The following is a 24,762-nucleotide window of genomic DNA, read 5'->3' as shown; positions in this document are numbered from 1 at the left end:
GTGAGTGCGTGTGTGCTCATGTGTGCGCGGGCGCATGTGTGTGTATCTGCGTTACATATAGAAAATGATTGATTGACGTTGTTGTTGTTTTTTTAAAATAAAGCATAACAAGTCAACTTCTTTATAATGCGGAAAAACTAACAAATGTAACAGCGAACCAACTGGACTATTCAACAAGGATTTGAAAAAAGTCATACATTAGCAATGGATTGCTGAAGATTGTCAGCACTGGAGCTGATTTCAGGTAAGGGATGTGAGACTTGAACATATCATGGCAAATTAGTATTTGATCGGCTGTTATGTAAGTACCACAGATGCAAGAAACATTACCGAAGTACTTGGTCTTAAAACAATTCATTTTCCATCTGCAGATCAAAGAAATGATGTAGAAGATATAGAAGGTGGTTTTTTTTGTTTTTGTTTTTTTTTTATTATAACACAAAATCCTCACGATCACATTCCGTCACTATAACCGTCTTGTCTAAAAAAACAAACAACAACAACAAAACAACAACAACAACAAAAACTGCCCGTGTGATTTAGGCTGATGTATTCTTCATTTACAGAGGAAGTGGGGGTTGGGTGGCTGTGTCATACACAGATATACAATTGCAGGGTCTTCCTATTACAGCGTCAGTCGTCAGTAGCAATCTCACGAGATTCGAAATCTGGTTGGGATAATTTTATATCACCCATGTATGCACATAAATAGCAGACTAGGCAGATGCAGAAGAATTCCTGTCTGAGAAATTACAGGCAGAAGCTGGCTTTATATTTCAGCTTTTCGCTTCCTCGCAAGTTGGAAATGGTTTACGACAGCTTTGTGTAATATGGCTGAAACATACCAATAAAATCCAAGTTGATACCCACAACGTTCCTTCATTGGGAATACGGATCCTTCCAAAATTAGCGTGCGTGTGTGCGCGCGCGCACGTGTGTGTGAAGTGTGTTTGTGTGTTCATGCGTGCGTGCGTTTGGGTTAATGTCACTCTCTCTACAGCCTCAGAAAAAAAGCGTTAATATAAGAGACGTCTACACAACACCGCGAGTAACCTAAACCTTTTCACACGATGCTGACAAGCGGAATAAGCGCTGACACGAGGGCTCACGAGGGCACCTACGTATTACACTCTCTCTTCATGTACCCCTTCCTCCCTCCCAACTTCTCCAGTCCCTCTCCTTTTATCTCTCCGCCGAAAGGCACAACGCACATGCATACTAATAACCCCCGTCCTGTTATTTGCAATAGAAAAGACCGTTAGCACCGAGACAGGCCCATGCTGGTGTCAGTGTATGATTACGCTCAGCTTGCATTCCCACTTCTCTGCCGATGTTCACGTGCCACAGGGTCGGCTCACCAGTTAGTCAGTGGTTAGCTTGTATACAACGCACTTACTGGACGAGCAAACTTGTCTCACTACCAAAGTACTGGAGCGGAGATTACGCGATAGAGGTACTGAGACAAGTGTGTGTGTGTGTGTGTGTGTGTGTGTGTGTGTGTGCATGCTTGGATGTTTCATATTTACTGTGGATGTTTTATTTCGGAAATCTCAAGACCAGTTTCAGTTATTTTGGTTAGGACCATTAGATCGCTAATATAAATGCTATTGAAAAAAAAAGAATAAATAAAAATGTTGACCTAACTATTTCAGTTTCTTTCTCCAAAACCGTAAGGTTGACTTTGAGGCAACACAACACACAGACGCAGCACAGATATTTTGAAAATAAGGCCTCCTGACTGTCCTTGACTCAAGGTCAAGGTCATAGAATATTATATCCGATATTTTTGGACAGATTTTGGCGATGCTTGTGCAAGAGAGTATGAAACTTTAAAGTTTATTGACATATGACTGATCGTTTGATCAGCACCATAAGTTAGAAAAAGCATTTCAACTGTCCTTTTTCTCTCTCAGCAATGAGGATATAATGCAATGTTTCAAGGACTGTGTTTATTTCTCTGAATTTACCAACAACCACTGACATTTATCAATGGATTATGATTTTAGATGCAACGCACGTTTCTTAACATAGTTACAAATTATTATAACGAATGGTGCCGTCTGTTATACTACCTTGATAACGAATCTTAGCTAAATCTTAGACGTAATTCGGAGGAGTTTGTACTGATAGGTGTATAGACTAAAAAAAAAAAGTCTGTAGAAGCAAGCGATCATTTTGAGCAAGGTTGGAAGACCTGTTACAAAGATAAATTCATGTTTTTATTGTGTGCCTTCTGTCAGACATTATTTGACTAACAATGATAAGTTGATACGACGATGCACGGTTTATGAAGAAAATTCCTACCGTGTTACAGTTGTTGTTTCTGTGTGTGTGTGTTGGGGGGGGGGTTGTTTTAAAAACTGAATGAATCTTTATGAAACGTGAATTACTTGCAGACAACAATGAGATGTCTTCTGTTTAGCCTTTCCATATTCGTTCATGAGTGCCATGTATTAGGGTCAAAGTGACACTGTCCATGTAATCTTGCATTTAGTTCCAATTCACTGGGATAGGCAAATGTATCACACTGCATTTACTATATAGAGGAAAGAAAAATAAGCACGGTTTGATCATCTTATATGGGAGAAAAGAACAATAAGCACGGTTTGAGCATCTTATTCCCATATAACCTGTTCCTGGCTGCCCTTCACCCATCACCACAGTACTAAGGCCATGTGTTTAAATGAGATAGGATGTAAATCATCGTAATTTTACTCAAGTAAGGTTATCGTGCATGATGGACGTTTAAGTTGATCAACGAAGATGACATTTAGTTTTTCTACCGAGTAATACGTTTGTAAAAATGGAAATGTGGGAGCATGATTACACTTCCCTTCTGGCCTCAGCACCTTCATTCTCCCCCCTCTTTCTCTCTCCCTCTCTCTCTCTCTCTCCCCCCCCCCCTCTTTCTCTCTCTCTCTCTCCTGACACATCCCTTCTGGTCTCAGCGCCTTCATTCTCCCCTCTCTTTCTCTCTCTCTCTCTCTCTCTCTCTCTCTCTCTCTCTCTCTACCTCTCTCTCTCTCTCTCCCTTGGAGACGAATGAATGGGGAAAAAAGGCTCAGTACCTCCATGCCACATGGACTTTTTAAGCTAATGACAAAGTACCAAAGTGTTGCTTATCCCTTAGTAGTTTATTCTGCTTCAATTATATTTTTCCTTTCTGTTCCATTTTATCTGTTTTGCACCAGTTTTGTTCTGATTTGTACCTGCAATGTTACTAGAGTTCTACAGCCAATGACAAACATTTCGGTGTTCAGTTCTCTGTGTGTGTGTGTGTGTGTGTGTGTGTGTGTGATGACTTCTTTCTCATTCTCTCTGGCATCACACAGCATTCACAAAAAGGACAAAGCACAAACAAGCAAACACGCCAGATGTTTTGCACGGCATCAGGGGAAGGGAAAGGACCGTTAGCACTAAGACAGGCCTGCAGGGGATGTCAGCGTACTATTACACAATGCTAGCTGTGCTGGCATTCCCGCTCCGTTGTTCACGTGCCAGTGTGTCAGCTCACATGAAGAGCACGTGGTGAGGAGTGTGCAACATGAATGAGGAGGCGTCTGCTTGTTCTGCCTGTTGGTACACATGTTCTTTGAAATCAACAACTGTGATCCTGCATTGATTCTGTTAGTATATGTTCTCGTATGGAAAATAGATACTGGGTGCTTATATGTGTACATACACATGAAGATGTATCCCTGCAATATGAGTTTTTTTCCTGTGTTAGGCTGGTGAATCTGTGTGGAAAAACAAAAGTACCAATAACTCTTTCCTGATTTTCTATTTTGCCACAAATTACGCAGACAAAAACTAGTCATATATACATCCCTTGGTCGTTACCTCTGGACGTGACATACTTCAGGTATACGTGTGTGTGTCAGTACAACTCATCCTGTTTCTCCTACCTCTTCCACATCTGTCTCTCTTTCGAGCTGGCTTTCTTCCAATACGCGCATAGGTTATCTAAATATCAATCACGCATTAAATAAATTGAATGATATATCATTGATCTTAGAAAATTCCGGAAATCCTTTTCATTTGTTTTGTTTCTCAGAATCACGTTTTATCTGATCGCATATGTGACTCTGATGTAACTATCCCAGGTTATAAGATACTCCGCCTTGATCCAAAAGCTTCAAAAGAAACAGGTCTGTTAGTGTATTACAGTTAAGCAATCACATTAAAGCGAAAAATGAGTTTATGTGTGTGTGTGTGTGTGTGTGTGTGTGTGTGTGTGTGTGTGTGTGTGTGTGTGTGTTCATAATTTTTTTCTTTTCTTCTCTTCTTCTTCTTCCTTTTGTGGAATGGCTGTGAATGGTGAAATAATGGTGTATTTTGATTGTGTTTTGATTTTTCTTCTTCTTCTTCTTCTTCTTGTGCTCAGTTTCGCTTTTTTAGCTTTATTCCCTCTTTAGGGCGAGGGCTGGATGTAAAAAAAAGCATGTTACTTGCTTATCTATTACCCTCGATAAAAAGATTTTGTCTTTGTCTTCGTCTTTGTCCACGTGTGTGTCAGTACAACTCATCCTGTTTCTCTTACCTCTTTTCCATCTCTTTCGAGCTCTCTTTCTTCTATTCTTTCACAGTTTCTGCCACACCCACATCTGTCGTTCCCAAGCCCTTTACTCTGTTGACGATGGAGGTGAACAGCAGTTGTAAGCCTCCCAGCGGTGCCAGCATGGTATCCATCGCCAGCGTTCCTGTCTCCCACCCACCCCCACCTCACTCCCCTCGATCCCAGTACCCTATTTCCCTCCCGACCCCCGTACCGTTGTTAACACGTCCATGTGTCAGACCCCATTTAAGCAGGGTAGGGAGAGCAATACACTGACAACTGCCTGGAGAGAATGGGTGTCATTGAATCCTGGAGTATGTGTGTGCTTCCTGTGTCAATCAAACTTTATTACTGTGTATGCGTGTGTGCGTGCCTCTCTCTCTCTCTCTCTCTCTCTCTCTGTCTCTCTCTCTGTATGTGTGTGTGTGTGTGTGTGTGTGTGTGTGTGTGTGTTTCCCCACAGCTGATCACTTGAACACCAATGTTTGTGAGTTGTTGTGAGGTTCAGTATTCCCCCAAACAGTTTTATATATTAACTCTCTGTATATATTACTCCACTCGGCCCCTGTCTTGATCTCAGCCTCTCTCTGTGTCTCCCTCTCTTTCTCTCTGTCTGTCTCCTCTCTGTCTGTCTGTCTCTCTCTCACTCTCTGTCTCTCAGTACCTTGCAGATGTCTTCCTTACGTCGGCCCCAGCATCGTTCAGCAAGTACACAGGACACAGCACAAGTACACAGGACACAGCACAAGTACATAGGACACAGCACAAGTACACAGGACACAGCACAAGTACACAGGACACAGCACAAGCAAGAAAACACACCAAATGCTTTGCATGGCATCAAGGGAAGGGAAGGGACGGACCGTTTGCACTAAGACAGGCTTGCAGGGGATGTCAGCTACTGTTGCACGCAACTAGTATTCCCACCCTGCTGTTCCGTTGTTCACGTGCCAGTGTGTCAGCTCACATAAAGAGCACTTTGTGAGCAGTGTGCAGCATGAATGAGGAAGCATCTGCTCTCCAGGTAGGTTCATGAGGTTCATGGCATTCACACTCAGCTGTTGTGATGAACATGCACATGTAATATTCCTTTGCAAGAAAGGTGAATATTACTCATTTGAACAGTTGTGTCCCTTTCCAAATGTATTGGTTACACACACCAGCGTATCACTACAAGATATATCTGTACACTGTTCGACACCACAAAAGGATAGCGAACACAATATGTAAAAGCATACCATTTTTGTTCCCGTAAATCATTTTGCAGTTCACTTTGTCCTCACTGCAACGTACACCAAAAGACAGCAGCACGGTCCACATCAAGGGACAATTGGATCTGAAGAGCAAAGGCCAGCCTCGTCAAACTCAATTGGGTCTGCAGAGCAAAGGCCAATCTTGTCAAACTCACTTTCATCCATTTTCCTCAAATTTTGTTATCAGTAATTTTGTATGTAAACAAGTGTAAACACATGAGGTTAATGCAGTTTTGTAGTGATATGTCAGTGAAAGTCTTTATGGCACAGGTATATATATATATATATATATATATATATATATATATATATATATATATATATATATATTAGTGCGAATATACATCATTGCAAGATAGGTGCACTTGGGCAATGACGAGGTACAGGACATTCGTTTTAGGACGTGTTTTGTATTTACATTTCCATACAACCCAGTCCTGCTCTATTCCCCTTTCTCCCAGTCTTCCTGTCATGGTCTCTGTCTCTCTTTGTTTTAACTTTCTTTCACTTCTTCTGTCTGCTTCTCTCTCTCTCTCTCTCTCTCTGTCTGTCTGTCTGTCTGTCTGTGTCTCTCTCTTTCTGTCTGTCTCACACTCTCTCTCCCCCTCTCTCTTACCCCCTCTTTCTCTTCTATCCCTGAACTATCATTCCCAAACCATTCACCCTGTATTAAGTCTCTCGGGGTGCTAGCATGGTACCCTGGCCAGCATTCCTGTCCCCCACCACCTTCCCCTGCCCGCCCTGACTCCATTCAAGCCCAGCACCGTCCCTGCTGTGGTTCACACGCCCTGTGTCAGGCCCCATTTCGCCATGGACTTGTGGGAGACAATGGGTGTTACTGAATGTTGGGGAATATGTGTACTCCTTCTGTCATTGAAGTTACAAAAGGAGAGTTTGTGTATGTGTGTGTGTTTGTGCATGCATACTTTCGTGTATGTGTGCGCGCGCGCGCGCGTGTGTGTGTGTGTGTGTGTGTGTGTGTGTGCTCACAACGTTTGTGTGTTTCGATCAGCTCCTGAGCTAGAAAACATGTTTGTTTTTTTCAAATGTCTTTGTCTTTTTCTTCTTTTTTTTCTTCTATTCTCCTCTGATCTCTTCCCCCCACCCATGACCCATCTGTCACTGTCTCTGTCACACACAAACACACACACACAGACACACACAGACACAGACACACACACACACACACACACACACACACACACACACACAGACAGACACACACACACACACACACACACACACACATTCTCTCTCTCTCTCTCTCTCTCTCTCTCTCTCTCTCTTTGTGTCTCTCTCATTCCCACTCTTTCTCTCTGGCATCACACAGCATTCACAAAAAGGACACAGCACAAACAAGCAAACACGCCAGATGTTTTGCACGGCATCAAGGGAAGGGAAAGGACCGTTAGCACTAAGACAGGCCTGCAGGGGATGTCAGCGTACTATTACACAATGCTAGCTGTGCTGGCATTCCCGCTCCGTTGTTCACGTGCCAGTGTGTCAGCTCACATGAAGAGCACGTGGTGAGGAGTGAGCAACATGAATGAGGATGCTTCCCTGTTTTCTTCCAAGCAAATTTATTCTTTTTTTTTACGAGCACTCGGAAAAGAAATATGGATACTGGATACAAGGATAATTTTGTCCTCACTCTTGTTTTTGGGTGTTGTTAAAGTACACCTGGGTATCCCAGCAAGACTGTCATCATACCATGTGGCTCCCACACATGAGGATAGTGAATGTAGAAAAACTCCGAATCAAACGTTGAACTTATTGTGAATATTCCGATGGTTTCACACAATCTTCCTCAGCACAAATGGTAGAGGAAAGTTTGGGGTTGGTTAGGCTGTCAGTGACCTGTAGTGAATCTGTTGTACTATCAATGCGTTTTAGTGACTGTGAATTATATTGTCCCCAATTAAAGTGAATCTATTGCACGGTCAATGCCTTTTAGTGCCTGTGAATTATATTGTCCCCAATTAAAGTGAATATTGCACGATCAATGGGTTTTAGTGCCTGTGAATTATATTGTCCCCAATTAAAGTGAATATTGCACGATCAATGGGTTTTAGTGTCTGTGAATTATATTGTCCCCAATTAAAGTGAATATTGCACGATCAATGGGTTTTAGTGTCTGTGAATTATATTGTCCCAAATTAAAGTGAATATTGCACGATCAATGGGTTTTAGTGTCTGTGAATTATATTGTCCCCAATTAAAGTGAATATTGCACGATCAATGGGTTTTAGTGTCTGTGAATTATATTGTCCCCAATTAATTTCAGTAAGTTGGAATGTATGCAGCCATTTGTGAATATTACACAGCATTGATCACCATATAGCATTCCGATAATCAAACTTGTCAGTGCAACATTTTATTGGCACGCGCTCATACGTAGTGGTAATCACTGATGCAGTGTTGAAAGGATGAGGTGCGTGGCGGGGATGGAAAGCGTTGATTTAGGGATGTATCTGTATAGAGACATCATTGTGTTAAATAAGCCTGCCTTTTTTGTACCTACATGTCAACACAACCCACCTTCCATTTCTGTCTCTCCCTTCTGCACACACACACACACACACACACACACACACACACACACACACACATTCCCTCACTCCCTCATCCCATAACTCCTCTCCCGCCTCTTCAGTTCTGTAGTTCGCACTTCCTGGTGTCAGACTATTTAGCCCGAGTAAAACAAACCAACAACATCCTGAAGAGAATTGATGTCAGCGAATGCTGCAGTGTATCTCTGCCTCGTTTGTCATATTGATTAAAGTCGCGCGAGCGCGCGCGCGTGTGTGTGTGTGTGTGTTTGTGTGTGTGCGCGCACGTGTGTGCGCGCACGTGTGTGTGTGTGTGTGTGTGTGTGTGTTTGTGCGTGCCCCTTGAGATGCAGTTTTCCTGAGTTAGATAAGAAAGGTTTGATGATCATGATTCTTGAAAGAAAGACTGCTGTGAAACTTGTTAGCCCAGAGTCACAGGCAACCCAAGCTATTCGCCCTGTTGACAACCGAGATGTGTCTGAAAGGGTTCCAGAGGTAGCAACATGGTGCCCCATCACAGATCTTGTCCGACGAGATGTGTCTGAAAGGGTTCCACAGGTAGCAACATGGTGCCCCATCACAGATCTTGTCCCACGAGATGTGTCTGAAAGGGTTCCACAGGTAGCAACATGGTGCCCCATCAGAGATCTTGTTCCACGAGATGTGTCTGAAAGGGTTCCACAGGTAGCAACATGGTGCCCCATCACAGATCTTGTTCCACGAGATGTGTCTGAAAGGGTTCCACAGGTAGCAACATGGTGCCCCATCACAGATCTTGTCCGACGAGATGTGTCTGAAAGGGTTCCACAGGTAGCAACATGGTGCCCCGTCACAGATCTTGTCCATGCTCTTTGACCCATCCATCACCAGCGGGCCGGCCCCTTCACTCCTGCATCCCTCCCACGCACGGTTCCCCATCTCGAGTTGGCTCCCTGTCCACGATGACCAGGATGTGTGACAGGACAGTAATCGAAAGTTCTCCCCCCTCCCCCTCCCCACACCCCCCGCTCCCCCTGCCGGATGTTCGTACGTCCTGTGTTAAGTTGTTTTTTTGTTATTTATTTATTTATTTATTTATTTATTTATTCAACTGTTTATTTGTATATTCGTTTATTTTAGTTCCACTGGATCGAAATATGTTATGACAATGGGGTTTCCTTCAACTTCTTCATTTCTGCCCCTTCTCGTGTGTGGTGTGTGTGTGTGTGTGGTGTGTGTGTGTGTGTGTGTGTGTGTGTGTGTGTGTGTGTGTGTGTGTGTGTGTGTGTGTGTGTGTGTGTGATGGAGAGAGAGATAGGTTGGGTGGACTGATCCAATGACTGTGGTATTTCCAGCTGAACACAATAAAACTGGCAGAAAGAAACTGATTTAATTTGTATAGAAAAAAATCCGTTGGTATTGTCACTAAACAAAGACGGGCGCAATAGCCGAGTGGTTAAAGCGTTGGACCTGTCAATCTGAGGGTCCCGGGTTCGAATCACGGTGACGGCGCCTGGCGGGTAAAGGGTGGAGATTTTTACGATCTCCCAGGTCAACATATGTGCAGGCCTGCTAGTGCCTGAACCCCCTTCGTGTGTATATGCAAGCAGAAGATCAAATACGCACGTTAAAGATCCTGTTATCCATGTCAGCGTTCGGTGGGTTATGGAAACAAGAAACATACCCAGCATGCACACCCCCGAAAACGGAGTATGGCTGCCTACATGGCGGGGTAAAAACGGTCATACACGTAAAAGCCCACTCGTGTGCATACGAGTGAACGCAGAAGAAGAAGTCACTAAACAAAGCATGAATCTGGCACATTTTCGGGCGAAATTTTCAATCGACGATCTTACAATTAGGCATTGTCTGTGTTGTGTCAGGGGCGTCAGTGTCGTTTTCGTCAGTACGTGTGTGCGCTTGTGCTTTTCAGCGTAAAACCATGTATGTTGTGTGTCTGCATATGAGTATTCAGCAAACCCCCACACCCCACAAACTCACACTCCCACCCCATCTCTCCTTGACAACAACAACAACAACAACCACAACCACAACAACAACAACAAAAAAAACAAAAAAACAAAAAAAGAAGAAAAAAAATTGCAGAGACTTGTTAGCCCAGGATCACAGGTAACCCAAGCTGTTTCACCTTGTTGACAAGCGAGAAGAGCAGCAGTCTTGAGACTCCCAGGGGTGCCGGCATGGTACTCATCACCTACGTTCTCTTTCTCCATCCCCCCCCCACCCCTCCTCATCCCTATCCCCACCCCCCCCCCCCCCCCCCCCCAGCCCCCTCCCCCCATCCCCTGCCTGCCGTTGTTCACACGTCTTGGTGTCAGAGCCCATTTAGCCAGATGGTAGTGGGCTGAAGGAAGGGCGGGGGGGAGGGGGGGTGTTCTCGTTCCCGTCCCTTTTGTAGTCTCTGTGTGTTCCCCTGTGTCACGGTGTGGAGACGTATCGTATCGGTGCCTGGGATCGTTTCTGTGTGTGTGTGTGTTTCCTTTTTCCTCCGTGTGTTGTCCTGTTTAAGGAAAAAAAAACCAAAAAAAACCCCGTATGATTTGTGTCGTATATGTTTTCGTCCATATCATGCTTGCACATTATGTAGTTATAGGCATATCCGTGCATTTAGTGCTGCATGTGAAAGTATTTATCTTGAAAAGAAGAAAAACAAAAGAAAGAAAGAAAAAGAAGAAGAAGAAAGACTGCAGAGAAACGTTTTAACCCAAGACTGTTCGGGATTGTGTGTGTGTGTGTGTGTGTGTGTGTGTGTGCGTGTGTGTGTGTGTGTGTGTGTGTGTGTGTGTGTGTGTGTGTGTGTGTGTGTGTGTGTGTGTGTGTGTGTGTGTGTGTGTGTGTGTGTGTGTGTGTGTGTGTGTGTGTGTGTGTGTGTGTGTGTGTGTGTGTGTGTATGTGCGAGCGCGCGTTTGGGAGAGAGAGAGAAAGAGGGAGGGAGGGAGGGGAAAAACGACAGAGAGTTATGTGTTTATGTTCTCGGACAAAGCAAGACTAGATAAAATTTAAGAACAACCGACAAGTTTCTCTTAATATGGAAAATGTAGGTTACCCAATGATTACAAATAAACACATGCAAGGAGCAGTCGCTAATTTGTGGGGAACATGTCAAACACTTGGTATGCATTGGAGTGATCAGCCTGGGTCCACAAGCCTGATTAACTCACTCAGCACGGCCAGTCCTCTCTTCTCCTCTACACAGACCCCTCGGATGTCCAGTGGGTGTCTGACTGACCCAACCTTTAGCTTTCGTCGTCAGAATTGTGGTATTCTTTGTCAACATTCACCTCTTCAGTATAAGAGCCTTCCGCTTGCAATATTTTGATGATGGTAACTGGGGTGAAACGCTGTTGACGTCGTCTCTTTCGCTGTTCGTATGGAGAGAGTTAAAGTCCGAGGAATATCGTTTTCTTTCCAGTCCAGTAACCGCGCCTCCCTCCTGGGGAGGACCTAGACGGAAGCTGAGCACTCAGTGGAGTTGTTGAACTTTTGAACTTGCAGAAAAGACTGAGCTGGAACTGACGCAGTTGGTGAGATGTATTGAAACAAACTTCTCCGGAGATAGATTCAGTTCTCGTTTCAAAGTTGGTTTTGTGCTTTTAGTAAGTGGAAAATGTACATTCCGATTATTTTTATTTGTTTTTTACGTGGTAATTTTATGAATACAATACATAATGACAAAATGATGTGAAAGGAAAATGTACATTCGGATTATTTGTATTTATTTTTACGTGGTAATTTTATGAATACAATACATAATGACAAAATGATGTGAAAGTTAGGAGGCATGAATATACAACGCTAATACAAATTAGAAAACAGTTTAAGGTCGGTTACCGTTAAAACTTTAGTACCGCAGATTAGAACACATAATTGTTTTTATAGATAGACTGAAAGGTCAATGTAAAATCTGGTACCTTAAACAGTTAACATAATAAATAAGAATACATATGTAAATTGCTACGTCATGCTGTATTGCAAGTGAACAGGGGAAACAACTTTTTGATTCCACACGACATGAAGTGTTTGAGAGACGAAAGAAATGTATGGCTTTCAAGAGGGGTCAAACTGACATGGTTCCAAGAACTTATGCCAACTATTCACAGTTTGTATGACAGTCAGTGGTGTTCGACTGACCATCAGAACAGCAGAGGAGGCAAGTGCTGTCCCGACAACCTGGGCTACAATTTGATTATAGTGGAGAGTGTTTTGACCAATTTACATCCCCACTGTCTGCCAAGAGATCTTTGGAACAGTCGGCGTTGGGATGGTCCCCAAAAGGCCAACTCACCCCACTGCTGCAGCACTACTACTGTGTAATCTTGCCTCATCGTTTTAGATTCACATGCCTTCACAAAAATTAAGCTGTGTATAAATGCTCTCACTTTGCTTATGTCCATCTCTGATAAGCCAAGCACTGAGGCTAATTGTTAACTGAAAAACACAAACCCTCTGCAGCGAAGGGCAAGGACCTTTGCAGTATCACAAACGAATCACAACATTAGCAGTTAGATATCTAAAGGTGTGAAACATATGCTTTGAAATAAAAAAAATTCTGAATAATCAAAAAAGCCATCCTGTTCTTCCATGCACATTGAAAACACGTTAAACATCAAAGAAAAACTTATATTTAGACCTTTTTTTATATGTCACAAATCAAGAAGCCCATTTGTCCGAGATTTTTAACACTCCCTCATTTTGACTATGATCATAAGAACTGCAAGCTTTTGAAAATTACACACAGAGTACAGGAGAGGAAAGTAAGCTAATACTGGGAAGAAGGAGGGAAATGAACACATGACATCAGTGCTGCAGAGAGTGAGGGGTAGCGCTGGGTGTGATGCGCGGCAGGTAGACACGAACAGAATCTTGTAGAAGTTGTAGACGTTGCGCAGTGGCAGAGGGTACGTGCATAGCAACCATTGGAAACATGTGTGTGTGGGAGGTGGGTGAGTAGGTGGGAGGATGACGCCTTCTGTCTTCATGAGAATCCCCTTCTCTCACGTACCACTGTTTCTGCCCCACCCCCACCCCCTACTCCCCGCATCCCCCCCGCCCTCCCCCTCCCCCATCCCTTCCTCCTTTGCTGTTCTCTGTCGTTCAGTCTGTTTCTGTGCGTTATGTGTCTGCTTTTGACTGTTTCTGTTCTCTCTCTCTCTCTCTCTCTCTCTCTCTCTCTCTCTCTCTCTCTCTCTTTCTCTCTCTCTCTGTCTGTCTGTCTGTCTGTCTGTCTGTCTGTCTCTGTTCTCTCTCTCTCTCTCTCTCTCTCTCTCTCTCTCTCTCTCTCTCTCTCTCTCTGTCGTTCAGTCTGTTTCTATGCGTTTTGTGTCTGCTTTTGACTGTTTCTGTTCTCTCTCTCTCTCTCTCTCTCTCTCTCTCTCTCTCTCTCTCTCTCTCTCTCTGTCTGTCTGTCTCTCTCTGTTCTCTCTCTCTCTCTCTCTCTGTCTCTGTCTCTCTCTCCGTCCTGAACCCACACACTACCATCTCCCTCCTTGCTCCCTACCCTTCATCGCTCACTCTCTCTTTCTTCTCATTCGTTCTCTCCCATCGTCTCTATCTATCTGTGTGTTTGTCTGTCTACCCACCCCCTCTCTCTCTTTCTTCACAATCCGTACCCCTCTCCCTCCCTCCCACCCTCCACCCCCGCTTCCTTCCACCCAGGTACGCATCCCACAATAGCATACGTAACCCAAGACCTTTTGCACCGTGTTGTCAAACAAAGCAAGCCCAGGTACAAAATGCCGGAGGGATGCCAGTGTAGCGTTGCCGGTCCCTTCGCCCATGTTGGCTCACATTTAGCTCGCGGTTAGTACTGCAGGGACCAGACTGCCGGGGGCGGGGAGGGGAGGGGGGCGGGGAGGGAGGGGAAATGGGGGACGACTTATGCTTCCTGGGGAACTGCACACGTCCAGCTTGTATTGGGTTGTAATGCCGTAACTTGGGTAAGGTAATGTTTTCTCTCAGCAGACAGAATCGGATTGTGTTTTATTTTCCGGCAACCCCAACCCGTTCGGTGAGGCCATTCAGTGCTTTCGGATAAAGCTTAGTGATAAACGTACATACTGGGATTAAATCCTTAAAGAGTGCTGAGTACCGTACAATAGCAATTCAGTGCTGCTGAGAGAGTATGACAACAACAACAACAATATCAACAACGAAAATATCCTTCAAAATCAGTAGATTATCGGATACATTTTTCTCTAGATACAGCAACAGCAGCTACAAAACAAAATTTAGCCATGAATATTATTAGTAAAGCATTGCTTCCTCTTTGAAGTGAAAATTTGTTCCACTTTAAAACTCGGAAACTGATTAATGTCACAGGAGCGGAATTTTGGCATGGTGGTAACCCACCCGCGAAGTGGGATGCATGAAAATCTGAGCGCACGGGATTATATCTCATATTCGACAGTATTTTCTCCCCCTTGTCCAGAAATTTGGATGAGACGACTAACTGAAGTTTTGTGTGTAGCGTAGCCTCAGCGCATGTTAAAGAACCCACGGCAACAAAAGGGTTGGTTGTCCCGTGCAAAATTGTTCTGTAGAGAATACCAGTTTGATAGGAAAACAAATACACTTACAGGCAGAAGAAAATAATAACTTTTTTTCCCTTTAAGACCCATACGGTATCATAATTATTATATATCGACTTCTAATATTGAATCAGTTGTAAAATAGACAGTCTTTTCGGATTTTTAGAAATACTTACACACATTTACCTATCAAAATGAAATGGTTTATTTCTATAAGATAAAAAGGCTGTAGGAGATATTTCACACACTTACCAGTGCTTCTAAGTATAAAATTTTCTATGTTTTTCCAAAGTATTTTCACAGTTGAGCATTCATACAAAAAAATGTTCAACAAAATGATTCAATGCAAAACTAAAAGAAATACAGAAATATCTAAAAGTAGAACTAGGTACCTACATAGACCTACATCTTTGTGCACTTTGGGAAAGGAAATTTGCTTTTCTTTCAATCATAGTACCTGGATTTCACCCAGAAAAGCAACAAAAGAAGTACGCTCACATGATTTACAGTGGAAAATAAATCATGATAATTATATACCCAACAAACATTATTCTAAAAAAAAATTTTAAACGAAAGTAGCAATCTCAGACAATTGTGACTACTGTACTGGTAAAATTGATTGTATTGAACATTTCTTGTATGAATAATCAACTGTGAAAATACTTTGGAAAAATATAGAAAATTTTACACTTGGAAGTATTGGTAAGTGTGTGCAGACAGACATGTACACGCAAAAACGCACGCACACACGCACGCACGCACGCTTGCTCTCTTTCTCTCTTTCACTCACACACACACACACACACACACACACACACACACACACACACACACACACACACACACACACACACACACACACACACACACACACAAGGAGAGAGGTGGATACACTAACACAGTGACTCATGGTGCTTATGTGTGACTAAATCATTTCTTACATGTGGACCGCAACAACTGGAAACGTAATATTCGTCTTCCCCAACGTAGATCTAGGAATTCATCAGAGGGCAGCAGTGTTACCTATGTAAAATGATTTGTTAGAACATGATTTACCAGACTGTTTCAGTAACGTCCAGTGCGACACAGTATGCCGATGACACGGCAGCAGGGCTGCATCGTTCAGAAACGGTTTGGGAAGTATACTCAAAGTCGAAACATTTATCAGTCAAAAACTGACAACTTTGAGTTCCTATTTAAAACGAAATGGATTACATTTTCTGTATAAAAAACAAGAATAATGGAATGATCCGAATTGATAGATATTCATAGACTCTTCCTGAAACCACTTAAAATAGTAAAATATTCTTGTTTTTATCTTGTTCAAATTCACAGTATATTCCAAGAAAAGCTAACAAAATCCGAATTTATTTTCAAATAGCCAGTATCACTGGTGTCAGAACATACCTCCAATACATATCTCCAGGCCTCTCGTTAGGAGCACATTAACTTTGGTCAAGAGAAACTCTTTTTTTTTCCAATGCCCAGTATAGTATTTCAAAAAGCTTCAAAGCTTAAAAAGCAAAAGCTATTAATTGGCATTCGGTGTCCCTGTTCTTACGTCCAGTGAGTAGGCCCACAGAGAAGCTGGAATGTGACCATTTAGGCGATTGCAGAAAACTGGCTTGTCCAAATATGTCATCAGAGCTTCTCCCGGTAGTACTTGTAGAATGCAGTAATTCATATCATTAACCGTGTAATATAAACACAAGATGAACATGTGTTCATAAAGTTTCATGGAGATTCATCCACACGGAAAGAGAGACCGCAAGCAGAGACGGATAGACGGATACTTGAAGAGAAAGAACTTGTAATAAAGCTTGCAAAAGTGCACCGAGTCTAGTCTCTTACCATTGCACGACGAAAACTAGCGGCCATGTGCGCAACAGTTTTCATTGAGTGCTTGGCTCCGAAGTCGTGACACGCGCTTTCGAACGTTATTACAAACCGAAACGATACCCAACATAAGCAGCTGTAAATGATATCAGTTGTATTCTGTAAGGAAGGAAAGTATGACAGGCGTATATATATGATATGGACAGCATGTGTGCCAATACCAAGGGTTACATACTACAGTGCAGAGCAGCTGCAACAATACCCAGCAAGATGTAGCAACAATAAAGGCGGGGATTGGCTCGCCAGACGATGGCAGAAACCATGACCTGTCTGGCACTCCGCATGTTGCGCTCTCTGTCCCAGGACCCTCCTTCACAGTGGAAGACAAACGTAAAGAATGGGAACTTTTGATCTGCACTACCGATCTGTTTGTCCTTACCCAAACTACCGAATTCTACTATCTGTACTGAGATGAAAGCAAACTTATTGCTTCCGCTGATTTTAAACCAAATAAAATAGAATAAACAAGTCCTTCTAAAAAGAACATAAAGAACCGATGGTTTAAACTGACTCGAGTTTCAAGATTCGCTAACTGCATTTTCCAAAGACAAAACGAGCATAATGCCAGTCCTGATGAACAGCACAGATAATGTCAGACTCTCAGAGGGTGCAAGGAATCCGCGATTGCAGCTGTATTTTGGGAGACAGTTTCAGGTTCACATTATCCCTGTGCGTGTCACAGAGAGCGGGAATTCCGTATGCGCTGCACCACAGCTGTCAGAAACGCAGAGAAATGAATGGTTAGGCTTAAGTAGGTTACTCAACACTCAATCAAATGATCAGGTTACTGATTAGCTTAAACTGTTGTTGTGGCTGTGTGTATTTTAACGTTTTTGTTTGTGTGTGTGTGTGTGTGTGTGTGTGTGTGTGTGTGTGTGTGTGTGGTTTTCATTTCTTTGTGTTCATCCATTGAGAAGGCTACAATTTCCACACAGCTTAAATAATTCCCCCTTTCACTGTCTTTCCCGGTTTTTGTTATCTATAAATTATCTGTCGGTCTATATGTAATATATCCACCTCTCTCTCTCTCTCTCTCTCTCTCTCTCTCTATATATATATATATATATATATATATAAAAGATTATGTCTGCCTATCTGTCTGTATGTCTACCCATCTACCTATCTCTTTCTTTCTATGTCTAGTGTTTCTTTTTTTCTTTTTCTTTTTGTCTTTTCTTTCTTTTTTTCCAGCCTATCCTTTTTACCCTCAATCAAACATTTGTCGTCTGTCAAAAAATTATCTCCCCCTCTATTCCCAGCCTACGTCTTCCTGCTACCCCCTTCTTTCTCTCCCCCCCGACCCCCCCCTCCCCCATTCCCCCCTCCAACCTCTCTCTTTCTCTCTCCCCACATTGCCTGCCACCGTCTATCTGTATTTGTCTCTCACCCCGCCTCTCTAATCTCTCTCTTATTGACAGAACGACCGTGTGCGTGTGCACGCGATCTTTGGCGTGACTGCGTGACCTCAGAGAGACAAACTGAAACATTCCCTGCATTGGCACAAGATCCTGGAATGCCAGCATACTAATCCGCCCAGATGATCGCTGGAGATAGGGGGGACAGGAATGTTTGTATTTGTAAGAAAAAAAGAGGGGTGTGTGTGTCGGAATGGGATGGGATGGTTCGCGCGCGCGCGTCTGTGTGTGACAGCGCACGTGCGCGCGCGCGCGCGCGCGTGTGTGTGTGTATGTTGAGGGTGTGGATATTGGCGTTCACAAGGTGAAGGGAGTTGAGCTGATCTTTATAACAGTGAGACTAGAATGATCAGTTCATTGAAGTGTGTTCGAAGTTACAATTTTGTGTGTGTATATGTGTGTGTGCGTGCGCGCGCGCACGTGTGTGTGTGTGTGTGTGTGTGTGTGTGTGTGTGTGTGTGTGTGTGTATGTGTGTGTGTGCTTGTGTGTGTTTGTGTGTGTGTGTGTGTGTGTGTGTGTGTGTGTGTGTTCACCACTTCTGAGCGCTTTGGACGAGGAACGTGAACGTGTTCCGTCAGTGTGCAAAGAAAACGTGAATTACCCGATGATCTCCGTGTCACGAAAGAACAGTTTTAAGGAACTGTGTCAAAGAACAGTGCGATCGCACAAGTAGGTTGCTTCGCGTCATTCAAACGACGAGAACACCCAATACTATGTTGTATGATGAGATCCCTAGAAAACTGCTTAGCCAATGAGGGCGTAACCGATGGCGTAACGTTTGTCACATTTGTCGCCAGTACGAGAGATCGTAGGTTCTGTCTTCTGTTTGAGACATCGGGGTTTTCCCTTTCAGAAAGAGGCCGACCACACGAAGGTCGTCGGGAGTGGGTTTTTTTAATTTTATCCTCGGTTGGTCAGCCCTTCAGGCTCAACATCTCTACTACTGTTCAGGCCATTGACATTGCGAAGACAAACATATTTTGAGTGCGAAACCTCAAGCAGCTGAGCTGAGGCTTCGCTGTGTTTTGTGGTTGTAAAGTGTCATTGCACAGTGTGTTTGTACATTGATGTTGAGAGTGTGAGTGTTTGCTTGTGGCACATATGAGCGTGCTGTTGGGTCGATTCACAGCGTTTTGAAGTGACTGGTGGGGGCGGGGGAAGGGGAGGGGGCCGGGGGGAGGGGGGAGCTTATACCGGTACAATACCTTCTTCCTTTTTCTCATTTAACTTTGTTCGGTTTGGTCTTCATGTCCTTCCTCTTCTTTTTTCCACTGTTCCCCTCTCCTCCTTGACCTCTTTCTCCTTCGTGTTCTTCATCCTCCCTCCTCCTCCTCTTTCTCCCCTCCCCTCTCTTTCTCCCCCTTCCTGGCCGCCGCTCTTTCTCTGTCTCTGGACCTTGCAGTTGGAATGAACTTCCTGTTTCACTTCGTCAAGTGTCCACACTCAGCTCTTTCAAGTCTGGCCTTAAAACCCACCTCTTCCCCAAAAAACCTCCTTTCCCTGCCTCTTCCTTGTCTTCTGTTTCTCCAGTTTTAGAGTTATACATGCGTGTGAATGACTGGTGCGAAAGCGCTTTGATTTGTTTCTGCACAAGATTCAGCGCTAAATAAATACCATTATTATTATTATTATTATTATTATTATTATTATTATTATCATTATCATCATTATTCCTCCTCCTTCACCATTTTCTTCTTTACTTCCTCCTCTTATTGCTTCCTCATTAATTTTTCTCATCTTCCTGTTCATTCTGTCTTTGATTGTCATAGTTATTCTTAATTATTATTTGTTTATATCTTTCTTCCACTGCCTTCTCCTCTCTCCGCTTCCTTCTCCTCATCTTCCTCCCCCCCCCCCCTTCTCCTCCAACTTTACCTCCACATCCTTTTTCCTTGTCTTACTCTTTTCTTATTCATCACCACCTCTATGTTCTCGTGTATATATATATATATATGTATGTATGTATGTATGTATGTATGTATATGTCATCGTCGTTCCCACCACTTTCCTGTTCTCTTGTATATCTGATGGCTGTTCTCATTATCGTCTTCCTGTTCTTTTGTATATCACATTGTCGTTTATATCACAGCCCTACTATTCTTCTCTTGTATATCTCATCATCGTTATCATGAAGCCACACACACACCCCCACCCCCACCCCCCTTATGTTTTCTTCTTTTCTTGTGTATCTTATCGTCGTTACTGTTCTTTTCTTGAATATCTCATCATTTTCATCAACTCCCTGTTCTCATGTATATTTGACCGTCGTTCTCATTATGACTGCCTTGTTCTTCTCAAGTATATTCCATCGTCGTTCTCATCACCCTGCCTTTCGTCTCTTGTGTCTGTCATCGTCGTTTTCATCACCTCCCTGTTGTATTGTGTAATCGTCAGTGTCATCGCCGTTCTCTTTGTGGCCTCTTCTACTCTTGCATATCTCATTGTCGTTCTCTTCATGGCTGTCTTCTTCTTCTTCTTCTTCTTCTTGTTCTTGTTCATCTTCTTCTTCTTCTTCTTCTTCTTCTCCTCCTCCTCCTCCTCCTCCTTTTCCTCCTTCTACTCCTTCTGTTATTGATCATTATGTCATAATTGTTCTCACCATCGTCATCATCGTCGCTGATTTGATTGCAGGCATCTGGGGCTGCACAGACTGGAGAAGTGGCGGAACCCCGACCTGTACATTCTAGGGGCGGCGCCCATATGCACGCAGCTCAAGGGGCTCTCCGGGGGGCAGATCAAGTTCTGTCAGCTCTACCACGACCACATGCCGGCCATCGGCAGGGGAGCGCAGATGGGGATTGGCGAGTGCCAGTGGCAGTTCCGTTACCGGCGGTGGAACTGCAGCACGTTGGAAGGGGATTCGTCGGTGTTTGGCCCTGTGTTGAACATTGGTGAGCTGTGTGTTGTGTGGGTGGGTGTTTGGCCCTGTGTTGAACATTGGTGAGCTGTGTGTTGTGTGGGTCGGTGTTTGGCCCTGTGTTGAACATTGGTGAGCTGTGTGTTGTGTGGGTCGGTGTTTGGCCCTGTGTTGAACATTGGTGAGCTGTGTGTTGTGTGGGTCGGTGTTTGGCCCTGTGTTGAACATTGGTGAGCTGTGTGTTGTGTGGGTGGGTGTTTGGCCCTGTGTTGAACATTGGTGAGCTGTGTGTTGTGTGGGTCGGTGTTTGGCCCTGTGTTGAACATTGGTGAGCTGTGTGTTGTGTGGGTGGGTGTTTGGCCCTGTGTTGAACATTGGTGAGCTGTGTGTTGTGTGGGTCGGTGTTTGGCCCTGTGTTGAACATTGGTGAGCTGTGTGTTGTGTGGGTCGGTGTTTGGCCCTGTGTTGAACATTGGTGAGCTGTGTGTTGTGTGGGTCGGTGTTTGGCCCTGTGTTGAACATTGGTGAGCTGTGTGTTGTGTGGGTCGGTGTTTGGCCCTGTGTTGAACATTGGTGAGCTGTGTGTTGTGTGGGTCGGTGTTTGGCCCTGTGTTGAACATTGGTGAGCTGTGTGTTGTGTGGGTCGGTGTTTGGCCCTGTGTTGAACATTGGTGAGCTGTGTGTTGTGTGGGTCGGTGTTTGGCCCTGTGTTGAACATTGGTGAGCTGTGTGTTGTGTGGGTCGGTGTTTGGCCCTGTGTTGAACATTGGTGAGCTGTGTGTTGTGTGGGTCGGTGTTTGGCCCTGTGTTGAACATTGGTGAGCTGTGTGTTGTGTGGGTGGGTGTTTGGCCCTGTGTTGAACATTGGTGAGCTGTGTGTTGTGTGGGTCGGTGTTTGGCCCTGTGTTGAACATTGGTGAGCTGTGTGTTGTGTGGGTCGGTGTTTGGCCCTGTGTTGAACATTGGTGAGCTGTGTGTTGTGTGGGTGGGTGTTTGGCCCTGTGTTGAACATTGGTGAGCTGTGTGTTGTGTGGGTCGGTGTTTGGCCCTGTGTTGAACATTGGTGAGCTGTGTGTTGTGTGGGTCGGTGTTTGGCCCTGTGTTGAACATTGGTGAGCTGTGTGTTGTGTGGGTCGGTGTTTGGCCCTGTGTTGAACATTGGTGAGCTGGTTTTGAGGGTGTTGTGGGTGTGTTGTGTGGGTGAGTGGGAGGTGAAGTAGGGGGAGTTGGGGTGGGGTGGGGTAGGTGTGGTGTGGTGTGGTGTGGTGTGGTGTGCGGTGTGTGTGTGTGTGTGTGTGTGTGTGTGTGTGTGTGTGTGTGTATGTGTGTGATTTTCTACACGCGCGAAACAGGAAGGTTTCTTGTGTTCGTGACTCTGTCTTTATATATGTGTATATAGATATAGATAGACAGATATCGATCTGTCTTATTTGGATGGGGTGGTTCACTGGTTACGTGTCTGTCAGTCTGTCTGCCTCTCTCCCCTACCCTCTCCCCCCCCTCTCTCTCTCTCTCTCTCTCTCTCTCTCTGTCTCTCTGTCTTCATACTAACCACACTAAATTGAATAAAGTAACTTTATCTTTACAAGATAGTATTGGCCAACTGCTTGAATGGAGTGTGTTAAATCATATGAGTATCCACCCAAGAAAACTAAATATCTAATCATTACCACTAGACAAAAGCGCCAGAATTTCTCTTCAACCTCCCCCCCCCCTTTATGTAAACAATGATGTAATTGAAGAAGATCGTCATAAAATTATTGCTGTTACAATAGATAATAACCTTTTTTGGTCTGATCACATAATGACGCTGTGCTAAACTATATCCCAAAATATACCAACTATCTAAAGTAAAACATTTCTTAAACTCACATTGTAGAAAATTATTTTTCTGTGCTTACATTGAATTGCATATCAACTGTTAGGGATTCAGCTAGTGACCATGTTCTTAAACCACTACTGAGTCTACATAGGAGAGGCATAAAGTTAATCCTTCTTAAATCGTCATCATTATCAATTACTGATTACACAAACTTAAATATCCTTACGCTGAAGTCGAAACTTAAATACAACAAGGCTCTTTTTATGTTTAGAATTATGATTGATACTGCTCCTCCTTCTTTAAGAAGCAGATTTGTAGCCAACCCAGTCCGTCATCCACCCAAGATTATGGTGCCGCTCCCAAGAGTCGATATTTTCAAGTCCAATCTTATTTATTCTGGAGGTTGCTTATGGAATGCAATGTTATCTACTATTAATATCCATGAAATAAAATAAAAAAACAACCGTACATGCATTTAAGAAAATTGCTCGTGAATATATCAGAAAGAAATTAAAAACACTGTAATTCATAGTAATCCATTCCCTGTATTGTTTATGATGTTATTAATAGTTATAAGATATGCCTCTCTCCCTCTCCCATATTACCCACATTTTCTTTCATGAATCTCATATTTGTGTGCACACCATTGTATTATTGTTCTTCCATTTTCTTTTATATGTGTTGTAATTTAACTTTGTAATGTGACTGTTGATTCCCCTCCCCCTCCCCCTCCCCCTGTCCTTTCTCTCTCCTCTGTCCAGTTATCAGTCTGTCTGTCTGTCTGTCTGTCTGTCTCTCTCTCTCATTTCGTCTTTTCTTCTTTACTGTCTCTCCTCTCGACCCCCTCTCCCACCCCCTATCTCTCTTTTCATCACTTCTGATAATGAATTTTCTCAATTTATTCTTGTGTGTTTCTTTTTCTTTTTATCTATCTATTTATTTATTTATTTATTTATTTATTTATTTTTGTACCCCAGGACGGTGGAAAAAAGCATTCTTGTCATTATGCTTATATCAGTACCCTGGAAAAATAAAATTTCGTTCGTTCGTTCTCTCTCTCTCTCTCTCTCTCTCTCTCTCTCTCTCTCTCTCTCTCTCTCTCTCTCTCTCTCTCCCTCTCTCTCTCTCTCTCTCCCTCTCTCTCTCTCTCTCTCTCTCTCTCTTCGTCCCTCTTCTCTCTTTCCTCCTGTCCATGCCACTGTTTCTGTCTGTTACTTCAGCCATACTCTTTCTCTTTTCTCAACTCAGTCATGCAAAGAATATCTATCCGTCACTGTCTCTGTATATCTGTCTATCTGCTTCTCTCTTTCCCTATCTGTCTCTTTGTCTCTCTGTCCTTACCGTTCCCTTTATTTTTCTCTCCTTCTGTCTATCTACGTGTGTATGCGTGTGTGTGTGTGTGTGTGTGTGTGTGTGTGTGTGTGTGTGTGTGTGTGTGTGTGTGTGAAACCGGACTTCTGCTGACGAAAGAAACAGCCACACTCACTGCAATGGAAAACTGTAAAACACAAGGACCAGGCATATATCCAGAGGAAATAGACACTAGTGTCGTTTTGTACAACGCCTTGTGCGTCCTGTACACTGATAATTCCAAGTACTTTGTTTTCTTGCATATTCATTGGTGTTTACCTTGCGTGCACTTGTGTGTATGTGTAAACATGGAAATAACAGGCGGAAACCATTTTATTCCTTTACTCTTTCCCATCCCCACCTGACATATCCTCTCTCTTTCTCTCTCCCCTGCTCTCTCTCTCTCTCTCCCCCTCTCTCTCTCTTTCTCTCTCTCGCGCGCGTTTGCTCGCTCGCTGGCATTCTTCAACAGTCGACCTCTTTCTTTCTCTTTCCATCTTCCTATCTGTCTTTCGCTGTCAGTTTCTATCTCTCCAT

General features: G+C 43.6%; 1 protein-coding gene across 1 annotated transcript in view; it reads left to right on the top strand.

The window, feature by feature from the left end:
- LOC143284995 (protein Wnt-5b-like) overlaps positions 1–24,762 on the top strand; it is a 124,946-nt gene that overhangs the window by 29,308 nt on the left and 70,876 nt on the right. Inside the window, exon 3 of the mRNA XM_076592159.1 lies at positions 20,828–21,087. Coding sequence (XP_076448274.1) covers positions 20,828–21,087 — 260 coding nt within the window. The remainder of the gene's footprint in view (positions 1–20,827; positions 21,088–24,762) is intronic.

This window comes from Babylonia areolata, chromosome 8 (assembly GCF_041734735.1).
Source record: "Babylonia areolata isolate BAREFJ2019XMU chromosome 8, ASM4173473v1, whole genome shotgun sequence".
NCBI classification, from domain to species: domain Eukaryota; kingdom Metazoa; phylum Mollusca; class Gastropoda; order Neogastropoda; family Buccinidae; genus Babylonia; species Babylonia areolata.
This window is presented reverse-complemented; position numbering and strand designations above follow the sequence as displayed.